This window comes from Catharus ustulatus, chromosome 3 (genome assembly GCF_009819885.2).
Source record: "Catharus ustulatus isolate bCatUst1 chromosome 3, bCatUst1.pri.v2, whole genome shotgun sequence".
NCBI classification, from domain to species: domain Eukaryota; kingdom Metazoa; phylum Chordata; class Aves; order Passeriformes; family Turdidae; genus Catharus; species Catharus ustulatus.
In genome coordinates this window covers 119,575,985-119,591,939 of record NC_046223.1, presented here as the reverse complement: position 1 = coordinate 119,591,939, position 15,955 = coordinate 119,575,985, and the positions used below count along the sequence as shown (strand labels likewise).

Sequence of the window (15,955 nt, the reverse complement as noted above, 5' to 3'; positions counted from 1 at the left end):
CCCTGGACACGCTCCAGCCCCTCCAGGGCTCTCCTGGCAGGAGGGGCCCAGAGCTGCCCCCAGCCCTGGAGGTGCCCCAGCAGTGCCAGCACAGGGGACAGGCCCTGCCCTGGCCCTGCTGCCACCCCAGAGCTGGCACAGCCCAGGGGCCACTGGCCTTTTGCCCACCTGGGCACACCTGGGCTCGTGTCCAGCCTCTGTCCCCAGCACCCCCAGGGCCTTTTCCCCCTTCCAGGCCCTGTGTCCCCACATGAGTTGAGACAACTCATCCTGCAAACAGTGGGAAATTACTGACAGCAGGATACTTAGTTCTGACAGCAAATTGCAGTTGGCAGTGTGCAGGATCAGACCATGGGACAGCTTGGGATTGAATATGAGGGGAGCGTTGGGTCTGTGTAAAACCTGTGATGGAGCACCTCAGTGCCTTCAGTGCTGGTTCCACAGTCTGAGTCTTAGAAGAAAGTTTGCTCCCCTGTGTGGGAAGAGTAGTAGAGGGCAGGGGTCGGTGGGATCTTGGGCAGGAATTGTTCCCTGGCAGGGTGGGCAGGGCTGGCACAGGGTGCCCAGAGCAGCTGGGGCTGCCCCTGGATCCCTGGCAGTGCCCAAGGCCCGGCTGGACACTGGGGCTTGGAGCAGCCATGGATAGTGTCCCTACCTGTGGCAGAGGTGGAATGAGCTGGGTTTTGATGTCCTTTCCCACCCACACCTTCCCTCCATGCCGGCAGTATCTCTCCTTTCTCGCCGCTCCGGGCCGAGTCCCCTCACGGCTCTCTGCCCCCTCACGCCTGCGCCGCCAGGGGGCGCCTCCTGCCCCGCCCGCGGCCGCGCTCTGCCCGCCCGCCATGACGTCACCCCAACCCCTGGGGGAGGAGGCGAGCGGAGCCAATGGGAGCGCAGAGAGCGCGGCGGGGGGCGGGGCTTGAGCCGGCGCAAGGGCGGGGCCGACATGCCCCGGGTTCGCGCGGCCGCGGTGACGTCATCACGCGGGGGTTCTGCGGACCCGGGCAGGGACCGCACCTGAGCGGGGCAATGTCCCGTGAGGGCTTCCAAAAATCCCACCCAACCCTGCCCTGTGGCACTGGGAGCCATTCCCTGTGTGCTGTCCCTCCATCCTTGTCCCCAGTCCCTCTGCAGCTCTCCTGGAGCCCCTTCAGGCCCTGCAAGGGGCTCTGAACTCTCCCTGGATCCTTCTCCTGTCCAGGTGAGCACCCCCAGCTCTCCCAGCCTGGCTCCAGAGCAGAGGGGCTCCAGCCTGGAGCAGCTCTGGAGCTCCTCTGGGCTCTCTGCAGCAGCTCCAGCTCCTGCTGTTGTTGGAGTCCCCAGGGCTGGGGCAGCTCTGCAGGTGGGGTCTCACCTGAGCACATGGACACAATCCCCCCTTTCCTGGGGGGATCAGCCCAGCACAAGAGGGGTCTCAGGGCCAGGGCATATCCAGCCTCTCTCACCCATGAACACCCCAAGTCCTCCCCAGGGCTGCCCTCCCTCCGCTCATCCCCAGCCTGGATCGATCCCAGGGTTTGTCCCGACCCAAGCGCAGCACCAGCACTTTGTCCCGTCAAACCCCACGAGATTCTGGAGCTTTTCCATCTCCGGGCAGCCCCGGGCCGCCAAAACCAAAGCAAAAACCGCACGAAATAAACGAACTCGGGGCCGCTCGGTGACGTCACCGCCCCTCCGCCCCGCCCTCCCCGCCGCGGTGACGTCACAGCGGCGTGCGCGCGCGCCCCCGCCGGGCCTGCGCGGTGCGTGAGGCGGGGGAGGCGGCGCGCGCAGCCTCGGCAGCGCCTCTGAGGAGCCGCCGCGAGCCCCGGGGGAGAACCGCGAAGGGCCGGCGAGAACCGGGGCGCATCGAGCCGAGCGGAGCCGGGCGGACCGCGGGGTTATGAGGGCGGGCGCCGCCGCCTCCCCGTGAGGAGCCGCGGGCGCGGGGAGCGCGCGAGGCCGCCCCGCCACAGGAAGCCATTTTGTGGGCCCCCTCCTCCTCCTCGCTCTCGTCCTCTTCCTCCTCCTCCTCGTCCTCCGCCGTCGCCGCCGCCCTCGGGAGCGGCCGGGCCCGGTGAAGGAGGCGGCGAGGAGGGGCGGCGGCGGCCGCCGCGCCCTCCCCCATGGCGAAGAAAACCTACGACCTGCTCTTCAAGCTGCTGCTCATCGGGGACTCGGGGGTCGGCAAGACCTGCGTCCTCTTCCGCTTCTCCGACGATGCCTTCAACACCACCTTCATCTCCACCATTGGTCAGTGCTTTTCCTTCCAGGGCTGGCTGCGGACCCCCCCGGTTTCCGTACCCCCAGCTCCGTTCGTGTGTCACCCCGGGGGGACCCGCAGTGTTCACCCCGTTATTGTGTCACCCCTTGGGACATCAGCAATCCCCTGGGACCCCCATTTCTGTGTCACCCCCGAGCCCAAATCCCCTCCAGGACCTTCCCGTGTCCCCCCCTGTGTTCCCCCGTCCCCATGCCGTCGCTGCCCTGCGCTCGGAGCCGCCCCGGTGCCGCCTCGCCCCCGCCGCAGGGCACGGTGCCTTGGGTTCCTCCCTCCGCTCTGGGTGACCCTGGGCGACCCTGGCTGGCAGCTCGCCCCCCTCGCCCTGTGCCAGCCGCCAGAGCCCACCTGGCCCCTTCCATCAGCGTTAATCGCTGTCCCTGCGGGGCGCTGGGATGCCCGTCCCCGTGTTTGCGCCGCTATTGATGTGGCTCAGAAGCGATCGCGCTCGTGGGTGGGGTCTGTTTTCTCGCCCAACAAAGCTGTCCTTCCCCCCTTGGCCGGGCTCCTGGCGGGGCTGAGTCCAGCCCTTCTCGCAGAGCAAGGTAGAGCTGCTCTGACATCATGGAAGGGGGATGTGTCTTTGCCTTTTCCGTGCCGTGGGACAGGCCTGGTACCCAAAATCCTTCCATCATCCCAGGTGTATCACAGGGTTTCCTTTTCCTTCTCCTGAACATCTTGTTTTGCAGATGAAGAGCTCAGATCAGCAGCTTCTCACCTTCTTGGTGACTGGCTCTGGAAATTAAGAGTAATTCCTGTCTCAGCTTTCTTGCAGCACCCACTGGTGTAACATGTGCAGATACCCACACCTGGATAAAAAAGAAAATGATTTTGAGGGGTTTGAACTGGATTTGACTTTGGTGTTTAAATCACTGGTCCTGCAGCTGTTCAGTGAGGGAGTGTGGAATGTCAGTGTAGATCTCGGTGCTGGGTGTGAATTCACCCCGTGCACTTCCTCATCTGTGTTGAAACATCACCCAGAAATTGCACCTCGGACTGTGGCACATAAAAATACTTTCTTAATCAAGGCTTGGGAAATTTAAAGTTAAAAAAAACCAAATCTTTGTGACAACTAAGTGTCAAGAAAGTTATTGCCTAAAACCTTTTGGTGTTTTGCTGAATTTGGGGAGCTGTGTGGCAGTCGTTGGTGTTGTCCCTTCCCATGTCCTGCCCTGGCTCTGGGAGCCCAGATGGCTTTGCTGCTGTGGCCAGGGTGTATTTTGGCAGATCCTTGCTGGGATCACATGACATTCCTTGCCTTTGGAGTTCGTTGGGAAGGTTTATTTCGATTCCCAAAGTTAAAAATAGTCAACGTCATAGTTAAGGAGTCAGCGGGCACACAGCGGCTGCTGCTCCAGACAACTCGTGCTTTTAGCAATTAATAACTCAGTAATTAGTAGTAGTTGTTGGTCTAACTCTGCAGTTTGGGGGCCTTCAAGAGGAGTGTGACCAAGCTGAGTGGGAAGTGTGCATGTGCAGGTTTTGGAAGTGTTTCCCACCATTTAGACCAGTGGCTGTTTGTCTCTGGAGTGCCCAGACTGGAGGGCAGAGGAGTTTGATTCTCTGAATTCTGAACTGAAGGTTTGGTGATGGTTACTTTGATTACAGTTTTGTGTCTTCAGAGTGGAATTTGGCAGGTGTTGGGGTACAAATCGTTTTTCTGTGTGGTGTTTACCTTCCCAAAGATGCCTTAAATGACTTGTTTCTGTGGCCCTTCCATAAGTTGATGTGGAAACATGGAGCAGACAATATCAGTTGAAAGAGACTCTCCATCAACACCTTGGAAAAAACAGCCCATCCAGGAGGGAAAAATCCAAACACCTGAGTTCTCCAGGTCCTCTCACTTCTCTCTGCATTATTCCCAAGCCCTGCAGCAATCTGGCTGAAAATGGGATTTCAGATTGCCACTGGTGACAGCAGCTCTCACTTCCCCAGAGCAGCAGCAGTGGCAATCCAGGAGCCTGGAAAGGGGCTTTCCATGGGGCCCTGCTGTGGGAAATCCCAGCACAGCCCCCCTGCAGCCCTGCCAGAGTTTCAGGGAAAAGCCTGTGCTGGAGTCTTTGACCTGTAGCTACAAGGAAATGTGGTTTCCAAAGCCCTTGTGTACACAGTGGGTGGCAGGAGGTGACTGGATCCTTGGCTGAGATTCTGCTGTGTTTGAACAGCCCCAGCAGCTCTGGTCCCTGCCTCTGGCTTTGCTCAGAGCTCCAGCAGCCTGGGATGCACATAAAATGTACTGCAGTGTGGCTGGTTCATAGAATCCTGGGATGGTTTGGGTGGGAAGGGAGCTCAGAGCCCACCCAGTGCCACCCCTGCCATGGCAGGGACACCTCCCACTGTCCCAATTCCCAGTGTCCAGCCTGGCCTTGGGCACTGCCAGGGACCCAGGGGCAGCCCCAGCTGCTCTGGGCACCCTGTGCCAGCCCTGCCCACCCTGCCAGGGAACAATTCCTGCCCAAGATCCCAGCCAGCCCTGCCCTGGGGCACTGGGAGCCATTCCCTGTGTACTGTCCCTCCATCCTTGTCCCCAGTCCCTCTGCAGCTCTCCTGTAGGTTCCCTTTAGCCCCTGGAAGTCTTCAGTTTGTAAGGAAAAAGGGATCTCAAGGAATATTGAAACTGACCTCTGTCTAAGGTGGATGTGTGGGAAGAAGGTTTTCATTCTCTAAACCAAAAGCCTGTTTGCCTAGGTAAGGGAAGACACACTGAGAGAGCATTTACCTTAGTAACTGCTGTTCACATCTCAGCTTTGCACATTGGCTAATCCTGATCCATGATGGCTGCTGGGATATAACTTACAGTCCCTGTAATTCAACATACTCTCACTTTGAGTCACTTCAATCTAATATTTCCTGCTAAAGCAGCACTTAAGCTCCTGGATGTGCTGAGGTGCCAGCGTGAGCCATTTCACTGCCCCATCTCAGGCACTATAAATATTGCAGATGGCATTTCTGCCAGAAATCCCAGAGTCATTGTAACCTCCCTGGAGAGGGCAGGGCTCAGCCTCCAGCACTGCCCTGCTGCTTGCAGGTACAAAAGGAATAAATCTTGGAGGGCTTAGTCCATCACAAGCCATTTTAAATTTTAACTTTCTTCAGCGATTTCCCAGTGCAAAAATCATTTTATGGTATTTGGTTTTGAGGACTGCTCCTGGCTGGGTCAGTGGGTGGCTGCAGCTGCCCCTCTGGCATTGCTGATGCTCCTCCTCATTTTAGAGCTCTCCCTGCTGCCACTCCTGCTACCAGCACATTGTCTTTATTTTGAATGCTGAAATTGTTAAGTCACTTCCAGGCAGCATAAACTTGAGATCTTAATTTTCAATATCTTTTAATTGGCTGTCAGTGTGTCAGGTTGTTGGTGGCTTGAAGTGAGCTGTGGATAAAGGATCCAGAGGAGCTCCTCAGGGTCCTCTCTTGGCACCTGGGAACAGGTAGGGAGGGAAGGGAGGCTCTTCTGGCCAGGATGGCTGCTGGAAAATTGGAATGCCAGGACTGAGCCTAAGCATGTAATCACTGTTGTCTGACTAAGTCCAATGCAAATAGAGATGAGTCACCAAAAATGTTTTCCCATGAAATCTTTAGTAACAGCTCAGGAGAGCAAAGGGTGTGAGAGCATTGGGAGATTCCCCCCAGTGCTCCTGATGGAGGTAAAACTTCCCTGAGTCTTAATCCCTCCTGGAGCTGCAGCTGTATTTTATATTGCTGAGCTTTACTCACCTGGCTGCAAGTCTACAAATCAAGAGATAAAAACCAGTGATTTTTGAGGTTTGTTTTACTGTGAACACAACCAAAGCTGTGCTAGGAGCGTGCAAAACTGTTACTTTAAATGTGGAAGTTTAGGAAAACTACTTGGATGAAACTTTTATTTTTTAATTATTTCTTTTGCCTTTATTAGAAGTGGGTTTGAGTTGGAACCACTTGCTTTGAAATTGCTTCATATCAGCACATTGAAGCAGTGAAGTTTTAAAAAGTTAGTCCTGAAGTAATAAATCCAAGTTAGTTTGTGCATCCTGGGAGATTTGTCACTCAGGATTGTGATACATGAATGTTGGAAAGAAGGAAAGATCCCCAGGTAGAGAAGAGGGAAAAGCTTGGCAGATTTAGGGAAACACATGATGCTTTGGATGGTGGAGGTGCTGTTGCTGTGCAGTGAAGTTTGAAGGACAGGTAGTTTAAGGATTCAAATAAAAAGGGAATTACTGCAACAGTTGGAAATCCTGGCTTGGCATTCCCTGAAGCTGTGGGTGTCCCATCCCTGGAAATGTTCCAGGCCAGGCTGGGCAGCAGTGTGCTCTGGTGGGATCTCTCTGCCCGTGGCAGGGGGTGAAATGGGATAAGCTTTAAGGGATAAACTTTTCCAACCCAAAGCATTCCATAATTCCCTTTTCTGTATCCTGCCTGCAGGAGCAGCAGAGCTGTGAGCTGTGTTCATGCTGTGCCCAGGCTGTGGGCTCAGTCTGACTCCTGCCATGGAGATAAGGAAAAATCCCAATAAACCCAGCAAAACCCCCTGATGCCAACTCCTGCTCAGTCATTTCTGTACCCTGAACCCCTCAGGCAGCAGGAGAGGCCAAAGACATTTCCACTTGTGTGCTGTGTGCACAACTGGCTGCCAGGGGAATTTTGGAGGGGAAAAGGTGGGTGGGTTCAGAATGAAAGTAAAAAATGGAAGTGGATCCATCAGATGCAGGCTGCAGCTCAGGAATCCCCTGACAAGTATTGTTGGGCCTGGAGAGAAACAGGGTGCTGTACAAGAAGGGTGCTTTGGTTTTGGTTTCGTTTGGCAGGGTTTTTTGGGGGTTTTGTGTGTGAGTGGGGTTTTTTTGTCATTTAGGGCAGTGAACAATGAGCAGCAGTTTTGCACACGCCTCCCAGGGCTGATGAGAAGCTGGGGATGGCTGTGGGGAGGAACTGAGGAGCTGAGCTGCCTGCAGAGCTCTTTGTGGAACGTGGCTGTTTGTTCAGCTGAGCTGGAGCAGTTCCCTGATGGGGCTCCTTACCCTGCCCTCCAGATCTCTGCTGGTGCAGGGCAGCAGGGGACATGGAAACAGCAGAGGTGCTGCTGGTACTCTGAATCCAAAATCCCTGAGGCTGGAAAATCCTTCCCAGCTGTGCTTGATCCCCTCCTTGTCCCCAGCCCAGAGCACTGAGTGCCACATCCAGCCCTTCCTTGGACACCTGCAGGGATGGGCACTGCAAACCTGCCTGGGCAGCCCCTGCCAAGGCCTGAGCACCCTTTCCATGCAGAAATTCCTGCTGCTGTCCAAGCTGAGCCTGCCCTGGCCCAGCCTGAGCCCATTTCCCCTTGTCCTGTCCCTGTTCCCTGGCAGCAGAGCCCAACCCCCCCTGGCTGTCCCCTCCTGGCAGGGAGTTGTGCAGAGCCACAAGGTCCCCCCTGAGGCTCCTTTTGTCCAGGCTGAGCCCCTTTCCCAACTCCCTCAGCCTCTCCTGGGGCTCCAGCCCCTTGCCCAGCTCCGTTCCCTTCCCTGGACACGCTCCAGCCCCTCCAGGGCTCTCCTGGCAGGAGGGGCCCAGAGCTGCCCCCAGCCCTGGAGGTGCCCCAGCAGTGCCAGCACAGGGGACAGGCCCTGCCCTGGCCCTGAGAGGTTCCCTGTGAGAGTTCATTTTCTGGTTGCAGTTCCACATTAAGAAACCTCTTGGCAGCAGTTCCAGGCCTTCCCTCCTCCCTGCTCCCAGTATGAAACAAACCCCAGACTGGGCCTGCTCCTCTCCTGGTGCCTCAGGCAAAGCAGTGAAGGACACAAACGCTGCCCTGCTGCTTCCTTGGGCACAGCCCTGTGCTGGCAGCCCTGCTGCTGCTCTGTCCTTGCACTGATGCTGTGGATCCCCAAATGTACTGAGCCCCATCAGGAGCCCAGCAGAGTGCCCAGGCTGGCTGCTCCAGTTACACCAGTGCTGTTTCCAGGAGGGGACTAAGCTGTCGCTTGAGCAGTGACAGAGATGAAGAGTTAGGAAGCCTGATATTTTCTAGGGTGTGTTCAGTTTTGGAGCACAGGCCTGTAGCTCCTTGTGGCAGCCTGTATGATCTGTGTGCCTGTGAAGTTCCAGAAGCCAAACAAAATATCTGTTGGTGTAGGGAGAAACTTATTCATGAGCTCCTAAACAGGAACCCAGCCTTTGTTTTAAGTAGCCAGTGATAAGTTTTTAGTGCCTTGTTGAGTGATAAACACAACTGGGAGGTGCAGAGAAGTGATTTCCTCTTGTCTCCTTGGTTTATGTCTCTCAAGAGAAAATCTGTTATGCTCTTGCAGAAGATTTTCTTCCCTGGCAGGGTGGGCAGACCCAGCTGTGGCTGCCCCTGGATCCCTGGAACTTCCCAAGGCCAGGCTGGACTTGGAGCACCCTGGGACAGTGGAAGGTGTTCCTGCACATAGCAGGATGTGAAATGGGATGAGCTTTGAGTTCCCACCCAAACCATCCTGTGACTCAGAAATTCTCTTTATCCTGAGAAAACACTTGATCTTTTCCACTCTTCAAGTCAATGCTGATATTTAATTAGGGGATTGATTGAGATCCTATTGATAAAAGCCTCCTGGGGGATGGGAGGAATCAACCCTACTCTGAAGGGTTTTATGCAGGTATTGCTGCCTGCAGTCCAGCAGTGCCTGTGAGAGTTCTGCCTTGGCATGCCCTGCTCCCTGTCGCTGTTCCTGCAGCCTGGAGCCCTGGAGCAGGGCGTGGGCTGTCCCTCCCTGCCCTGGCTGCCCTGCTCCTCCTCCCTGCAGCACGGCAAGCCAGCGTGTCCCTGCTTGTTAGTGAGCTGGGGAGCCTCGGGAAGGATGGTGCCTGGGACAGGGCTGCTCTGCCAGGAAAATCCAGCCCAGAAATGCCCAGGCAGGACATGGCAGCAGAGGCAGCTTGCACAGACTCTCCAGGCAGTGCCTGTTTAACTCCATGGCTTTTTGAGAAGGATTTCAACCTTGGTTTATGTGATTCCTGCAGGGGGGTAAGGTGCTTGAGAAAAGCTTTGTGCAAAAGCACCTTGTGAATTCCTGGTGCTGAGGGAATTCCTGCCTGGCCCTGGAGAGCAGGGAGGAGACCAGAGCTGCTCTTGCAAGTTGTCTCCAGCGCCTGGTGTTCCTGTGTGGCTTCTCCTCTCTGCGTGGGTTTCACTACAAGTCTTGTGTGGGTTTAACTGAAGTCTCTGCATGTTTTGGTTCTGTTCTGTAGCTAAAACAACTCCAGGCTTTCTCTCCCACTGGGATTGTGACTGTTCTCTCTAACCTGGAGAAACACTCATTTGTGTTTTGCATTTCCAAAATCTGACTTAAAGCTCCTGGAGAAACACCAGAACACCAGGAGAAACACCAAACTGCTTGCTTGAGGTATGGAATTTCTACAGTGATATCCATACCTGCACAGCTTTTTCCTCAAGGGTGCCTCTCAAACTGCTGTGCTCTCATGTTTGCATCCACTGAAGCTGTTGCTGGGCTAGGAGGAGTGCTGGAAATGGTCTCTTCCCACAGCCATGGCTCTGCTGTGGCATGCTGCTGCTGTGGGAGTTCCTTTGGTGCTGGAGGGGCTGGGATCAGCACATTTCTGACCCAGATCTGAGCTTCAGAACCTTCAAAAGCCATGGTTCAGGTGTCACCTCCAGGTGGGGGCTGACCTGGGCTGGGCCAGGCTGGTTCAGGAAAGCATCTAGAACAAACTCTTGTCTCTGTTTCCTGGCAGCATTCCCTGATGGGTTGTTCCTGGTCCCAGATAAGTTACCCTGCCCCTGAGATGGCTGTGATTGAGGGGTCCCACCAGCACTGTGATGTTCTGCAGTACAGGTGATTTTACATTTCCCTTCAGGTGTTCAGTTACTGACTTTGGGCACCTGGGCACAGGAGCTCCTCACCTGTTGGTGACATATTTATGTGCCAGGTGTCATCCCCTGCCCTTCCTCACCAGCAATCCCCCTGGCAGTGATTTCCCTGAGGGCACTGCTTTGGCTGCACTTTAACCCTGCAGATCTGTAATCATGGCTGAGCTGAGCTCACTGCAGTGCTGCTAGCAGCACCTGGAACCTTGCAGCTCCTCAGGTAGCAGCATTGATTGCACACCTCCCCGGGCTTGCTGCAGGCTGGGTCTGTCCATCCTCTCCTCTCCCTTCTCCAGCTGGGATTGGGATTGGTTTGTTTTTTTCTTCTGCCTTTGCTTAGAGTCAGGATTGAATGCTCAAGACATTGATTTCTTCTTTGGACTTGGTTGTTTATTAAATCTTATTGAAAGTACAGAGTTTTTTAGTACTTCTAGTTATTAAGCTTAAAGTGAGAAAATTGAGGTGAATTTAGTTTTAATGAAGAGCTAACATTAATATTCTTTATATTTTTGACTCAATAACCAAACACTTGTGACCCACACTGTGGGATTTTTTATCCAATCTAAAAATTACTACTTGCAATTATGAAGAAGGGACAACACTCAAGAATCTCTATTTTGTCTCGTACCTATTACTATATTTTAAAAACCTATTTAAAACTCTTTGCCACGTGAAATTACCCACTTTTATTTTGATTTTAACTCTGTTATTCCAATTTGGAAGCTTTCTTTAAGGCCTCAAGTCAAAAGCAGTGTACTTCTGGGAGTCAGTGTCAGAAAGTTTCAGACTCCCCAGCCTTGGGGATGTGTCCCAGTGTGTCTGAGACCTTGAGCCAGCCAGAGAACAGGAGATGGAGCTGCCAGGGTTTGGTTCATGGAATGACAGAATGGATTGGGTTGGAAGGAACATTTTAGTTCCCCTTATTCGTGGGACACCTTCCACTGTCCCAGGTTGTTCCAAGCTCCAGTCCAGCCATGGGCTGTGTCAGAGAGCAGCATCAGGATTTACAGGAAAAGAGCTGTGGTGCAGCAGAGCTCTGCAGGCAGCTGGGGCAGCAGCCCCACGAGCCCCAGGGTGCTAAACCACAGCTCTGACAGCCCCTGTGTCACCTCAGGCAGCTGCTGGGTGACAGCAGCTGCATTGCTCAGAGCAGGACATGTCACAGCACCTCTGTCACCTCCTCATTCTGCCTCTCACCCACCTGCAGGGTTAGAAGCTCTTTCAGAGCTGGTGGCCACTATGAGATGCTCTGAGGATCACAAGGATCCTCATCCAACAGGACTTTTGGTGGGGACCAGAGCAGCTCACCTGGACAGGAGAAGGATCCAGGGAGAGCTCAGAGCCCCTGGCAGGGCCTGAAGGGGCTCCAGGAGAGCTGCAGAGGGACTGGGGACAAGGATGGAGGGACAGCACACAGGGAATGGCTCCCAGTGCCACAGGGCAGGGCTGGGTGGGATTTGGGCAGGAATTGTTCCCTGGCAGGGTGGGCAGGGCTGGCACAGGGTGCCCAGAGCAGCTGGGGCTGCCCCTGGATCCCTGGCAGTGCCCAAGGCCAGGCTGGACACTGGGAACTGGGACAGTGGGAGGTGTCCCTGCCATGGCAGGGGTGGCACTGGGTGGGCTTCAATGTCCCTTCCCACCCAAACCATTCCATGGTTCTGTGAAACTCCTTGCAGAATACAACACTGAGAAATCCCAACAAGTCCCACAGTGCTGCCTTGGGAGGTACCAGAGTTTTGGGTAGCAAGAAATTGTGACTCTAGGTGTGTCTGTGACATTCTCCCAGTTGTTTCCACATTTTCAAAGGCACATTATTCCTGTTTGTCAGGCTTTTTCTGTGAGTTGGTTAGACTGCTGCAGTATCAATAACAGCTAAAGCAGATGATAAAACTTCTGATAAATGTGGTGCTTCAGGGCAATATCACAACAATGGGCCTTTATTTCAGGGCTTTTTCCCTGTGATGAACTTGAGAGCTCTGCCACTCATCTTCTCACTTGCTGCAGAGCTTAGAGCATGGGTGGAAACATCTGGTGTTCCAGTATTTGACCTCCTCCAAGAGCTGGGAGCTGGAGGATCTCTCATGGTCACACTGTGCCATGAGGCAGATTTGCACTTTATACCTTTCTTTCTCCATTGCCATTCCTGCATGCAAAGACATTAAATCCTTCTGGCCTTGAGAAAATTACTGCAGGATCTTTGGTGGCTGCTACTTGTCAGGAGAGCATCCTGTATCTAAAGGGGATTTTTTTTTCTATAAATCTCCGAAGATATTTAAGATCTGTACCTTTGAAAGTCTGCTGTAAAGTCCTGAAATGTGAAATACATGCACAAATAGAGAACTTGGCACACAGGAGAACTCACCTCCACCTTGAAAGTTACTGAGATCTGCACCATTCATCCCAAAAACCTTTCTATAAATAAAGCTCAGGGAAGGAGAAGGCTTTGCTGGGAGGTGGAGGGGTGGGGAGGGGGGCAGGAATTGCCTTGCACACTCCTAGAACCAAGATCAGACCCTGCTGCCGTGCTTTTTATTGGTGCTGAGGGGTTAATAAATGAGAGGCTTTTGTGATACTGAGTTTCCTGAGTTGCTGTTCATTAACACCTTGTTGGGTCATTAACACCTTGTTGTTGGGTGTATGGATTATTGGAGCCATCCTGCAGGAGCAGTGCACACAGCAGTGTCCTGGCATCAGGTGTGTCCTCAATCAACCATTCCCTGCTGGAGATGTCACCCTGCAAGGCTCCCAGCCCTTTGTGACAGCAGTGATGTGAGGTCACACGTGGGGTGGCAGTGCTGGTGCCAACAGTGACAGAGCTCTCTCAGGACAGCTTGGCTGGGGACTCTCAGAAATAATGGGATTGTTTTGTGTTTGGAAGAACACAAGCAGGTTTTCCAGCAGTCAGTTTGGAGTAACCTGGTCCAGGGGACAATGGGACAATCCTTCCCACCCCAAACCATCCTGGGAGTCAGTGATTCCATGAGTGGCTGCATCCTTTAATGACCTCCTCTTTGGTAAAGCTGATGCTTTTCTGAATGAATTCCCTTCCCTTCATTTATGTCTTATCTGTCTTGTCCATCTGCTGAGTATAAATTAGTCAGGATAAGTGTTAACTTGAATTTTATTTTTATGTAATTTGAGGGCAAAATTACCATTGCAGCAAGTAGTGACAAACTCAGTGTTTCATAAATAGCAGTCTATGTGAAAGCAGATTCGTGTGCTGGATTTATTTCCTAGCTAACAAATATAGCTTAAGTAGGGTGAGACATGCATGAAAACTGATTTAATTGGCTGTAATTGAACTTGAACATATTTAATTCATGGCCTTGGTGGTTTAGAGTAGAATTCCAATTGCAGACTGGGCTGGCTGGAGTGCAGACGTTTCCCTGCTGTGATTTGGGGTGTGGGACCTGCTGGGCTCCTGACAGGGGATTCATGAGGACCTGCAGCTGCTCCCTAAAAACAGGGGCTGGAAAAGGTGCCTGGACCAGAGTTAATTGGAAAATGAAAGATGTAATGGCAGGGAATTAAATCAGCCCTCAAACCTGGAATTAACTGACACTGAGCAGAGCTTGCTGCTGCATGGGAACAGCTCTGATGGAAGTTCTGTTTCTTGCCACAGCTTCATTTCCTTTTTTCCCCCTTAGTACCTTATGAATAAAAACCTTATTGTCTGTCTTGTCTCTTGGTATGCATAAAACATCACTAAACCAGTTCCTTTGTTCATTTTCTTTTGTTTTGTTTGTGGGAGCCTTGTGTAAGGTTTAGCTGCTGGAATAACAAACTGATCAAATTTCTTTTTTCTGGAAGAAATAAGTGCTTGTGTTGAAGCTGTGGTCTCAGGGACCTTGGTGACAGTGTAGGTGGTGTCAGCAGGAACCTGGAGCCCTCTTTCTGCACAGAGATTGTTTTTTACACACAGATTGGAGCTGTGCTTTCATGTGACTTCTGAAATTCCTTCCCTGGGGGGAGTGTGGGTAGCACAGACCTCCCTGGACAGAAGCTGTGCTGATGTTTGTGAGCTCAGGGAGCTGGGGAGGAGGGGATGAGGAGGTTCCATGGAGGGTTCTGGCTCTGAGATGGCCTCAGTCCCTGTGTGTGAGCAGTGCCCCACAGGGATTGTGCACACAGGAATTGCCAGGGCATGGTGCCAGGGCAAGGAGCAGTGGGCATGAACTGAGCACCACGAGTTCTGCTCCACATGGGGAGCAAAAACTGTCCAGAGAGGGTGACAGAGCCTGGAATGCTGCCCAGGGAGGATGTGGAGGTGATTCAAACTCTCCTGCTCCAGGTGGGTCTCCAGAGGGCCCTTCCAGCCCTGACAGTTTTGGAATTCTCTCTGAACCTCTCTTGTCTGGGATCCCAGTGTTTGTGTGCATGGCTGGGATGCCAGGTGCACTCACAGCTCCCAAAACTTCAGCAGCTGTCCCTTGAACTTATCTGCTGAATGCATGCTGAGGGTAAACATCTGGATTCTGAGCTGCTGCAAGTGGCTGTCCCTTCATGTCCAGGTCACAGTGCTTGGGGAGTGCTCCATGTTCTGGGAATGCTCCATTCCATGTCAATGCTCCATTCCATGTCAATGCTCCATTCCATGGCAATGCTCCATTCCATGGGAATGCTCCATCCCAGGGCAATGCTCCATTCCATGGGGAATGCTCCATTCCATGGGCAGTGCTCCATTCCATGGGCAATGCTCCATTCCATGTCAATGCTCCATTCCATGGCAATGCTCCATTCCATGGGCAGTGCTCCATTCCATGGCAATGCTCCATTCCATGTCAATGCTCCATTCCATGTCAATGCTCCATTCCATGTCAATGCTCCATTCCATGGGAATGCTCCATCCCAGGGCAATGCTCCATTCCATGGGCAATGCTCCATTCCATGGCAATGCTCCATTCCATGGGCAGTGCTCCATTCCATGTCAATGCTCCATTCCATGGGCAGTGCTCCATTCCATGTCAATGCTCCATTCCATGGGCAGTGCTCCATTCCATGTCAATGCTCCATTCCATGGGCAGTGCTCCATTCCATGGGCAGTGCTCCATTCCATGGGCAGTGCTCCATTCCATGTCAATGCTCCATTCCATGGGCAATGCTCCATTCCATGGGCAGTGCTCCATTCCATGGGCAGTGCTCCATTCCATGGGCAATGCTCCATTCCATGGGCAATGCTCCATTCCATGTCAATGCTCCATTCCATGTCAGTGCTCCATTCCATGGGCAGTGCTCCATTCCATGGGCAGTGCTCCATTCCATGTCAATGCTCCATTCCATGGGCAGTGCTCCATTCCATGTCAATGCTCCATTCCATGGGCAATGCTCCATTCCATGGGCAATGCTCCATTCCATGTCAATGCTCCATTCCATGGGCAGTGCTCCATTCCATGGCAATGCTCCATTCCATGGGCAGTGCTCCATTCCATGTCAATGCTCCATTCCATGGGCAGTGCTCCATTCCATGTCAATGCTCCATTCCATGGCAATGCTCCATTCCATGTCAATGCTCCATTCCATGTCAATGCTCCATTCCATGGGCAATGCTCCATTCCATGGGCAGTGCTCCATTCCATGTCAATGCTCCATTCCATGGGCAATGCTCCATTCCATGTCAATGCTCCATTCCATGGGCAGTGCTCCATTCCATGGCAATGCTCCATTCCATGGCAATGCTCCATTCCATGGGAATGCTCCATTCCATGGGCAGTGCTCCATTCCATGTCAATGCTCCATTCCATGTCAATGCTCCATTCCATGGGAAATGCTCCATTCCATGGGCAGTGCTCCATTCCATGGGGAATGCTCCATTCCATGGGCAGTGCTCCATTCCATGGGGAATGCTCCATTCCATGGGCAGTGCTCCATTC

At 53.2% G+C, this 15,955-nt stretch overlaps 1 protein-coding gene across 1 annotated transcript in view; it reads left to right on the top strand.

The window, feature by feature from the left end:
• Nucleotides 1-1,756: 1,756 nt before the first annotated feature.
• The window catches only part of RAB10 (RAB10, member RAS oncogene family), a 38,737-nt gene continuing 24,538 nt past the window's right edge, over nucleotides 1,757-15,955 (top strand). Inside the window, exon 1 of the mRNA XM_033055314.2 lies at nucleotides 1,757-2,232. Coding sequence (XP_032911205.1) covers nucleotides 2,106-2,232 — 127 coding nt within the window. The 5' untranslated portion in view covers nucleotides 1,757-2,105. The remainder of the gene's footprint in view (nucleotides 2,233-15,955) is intronic.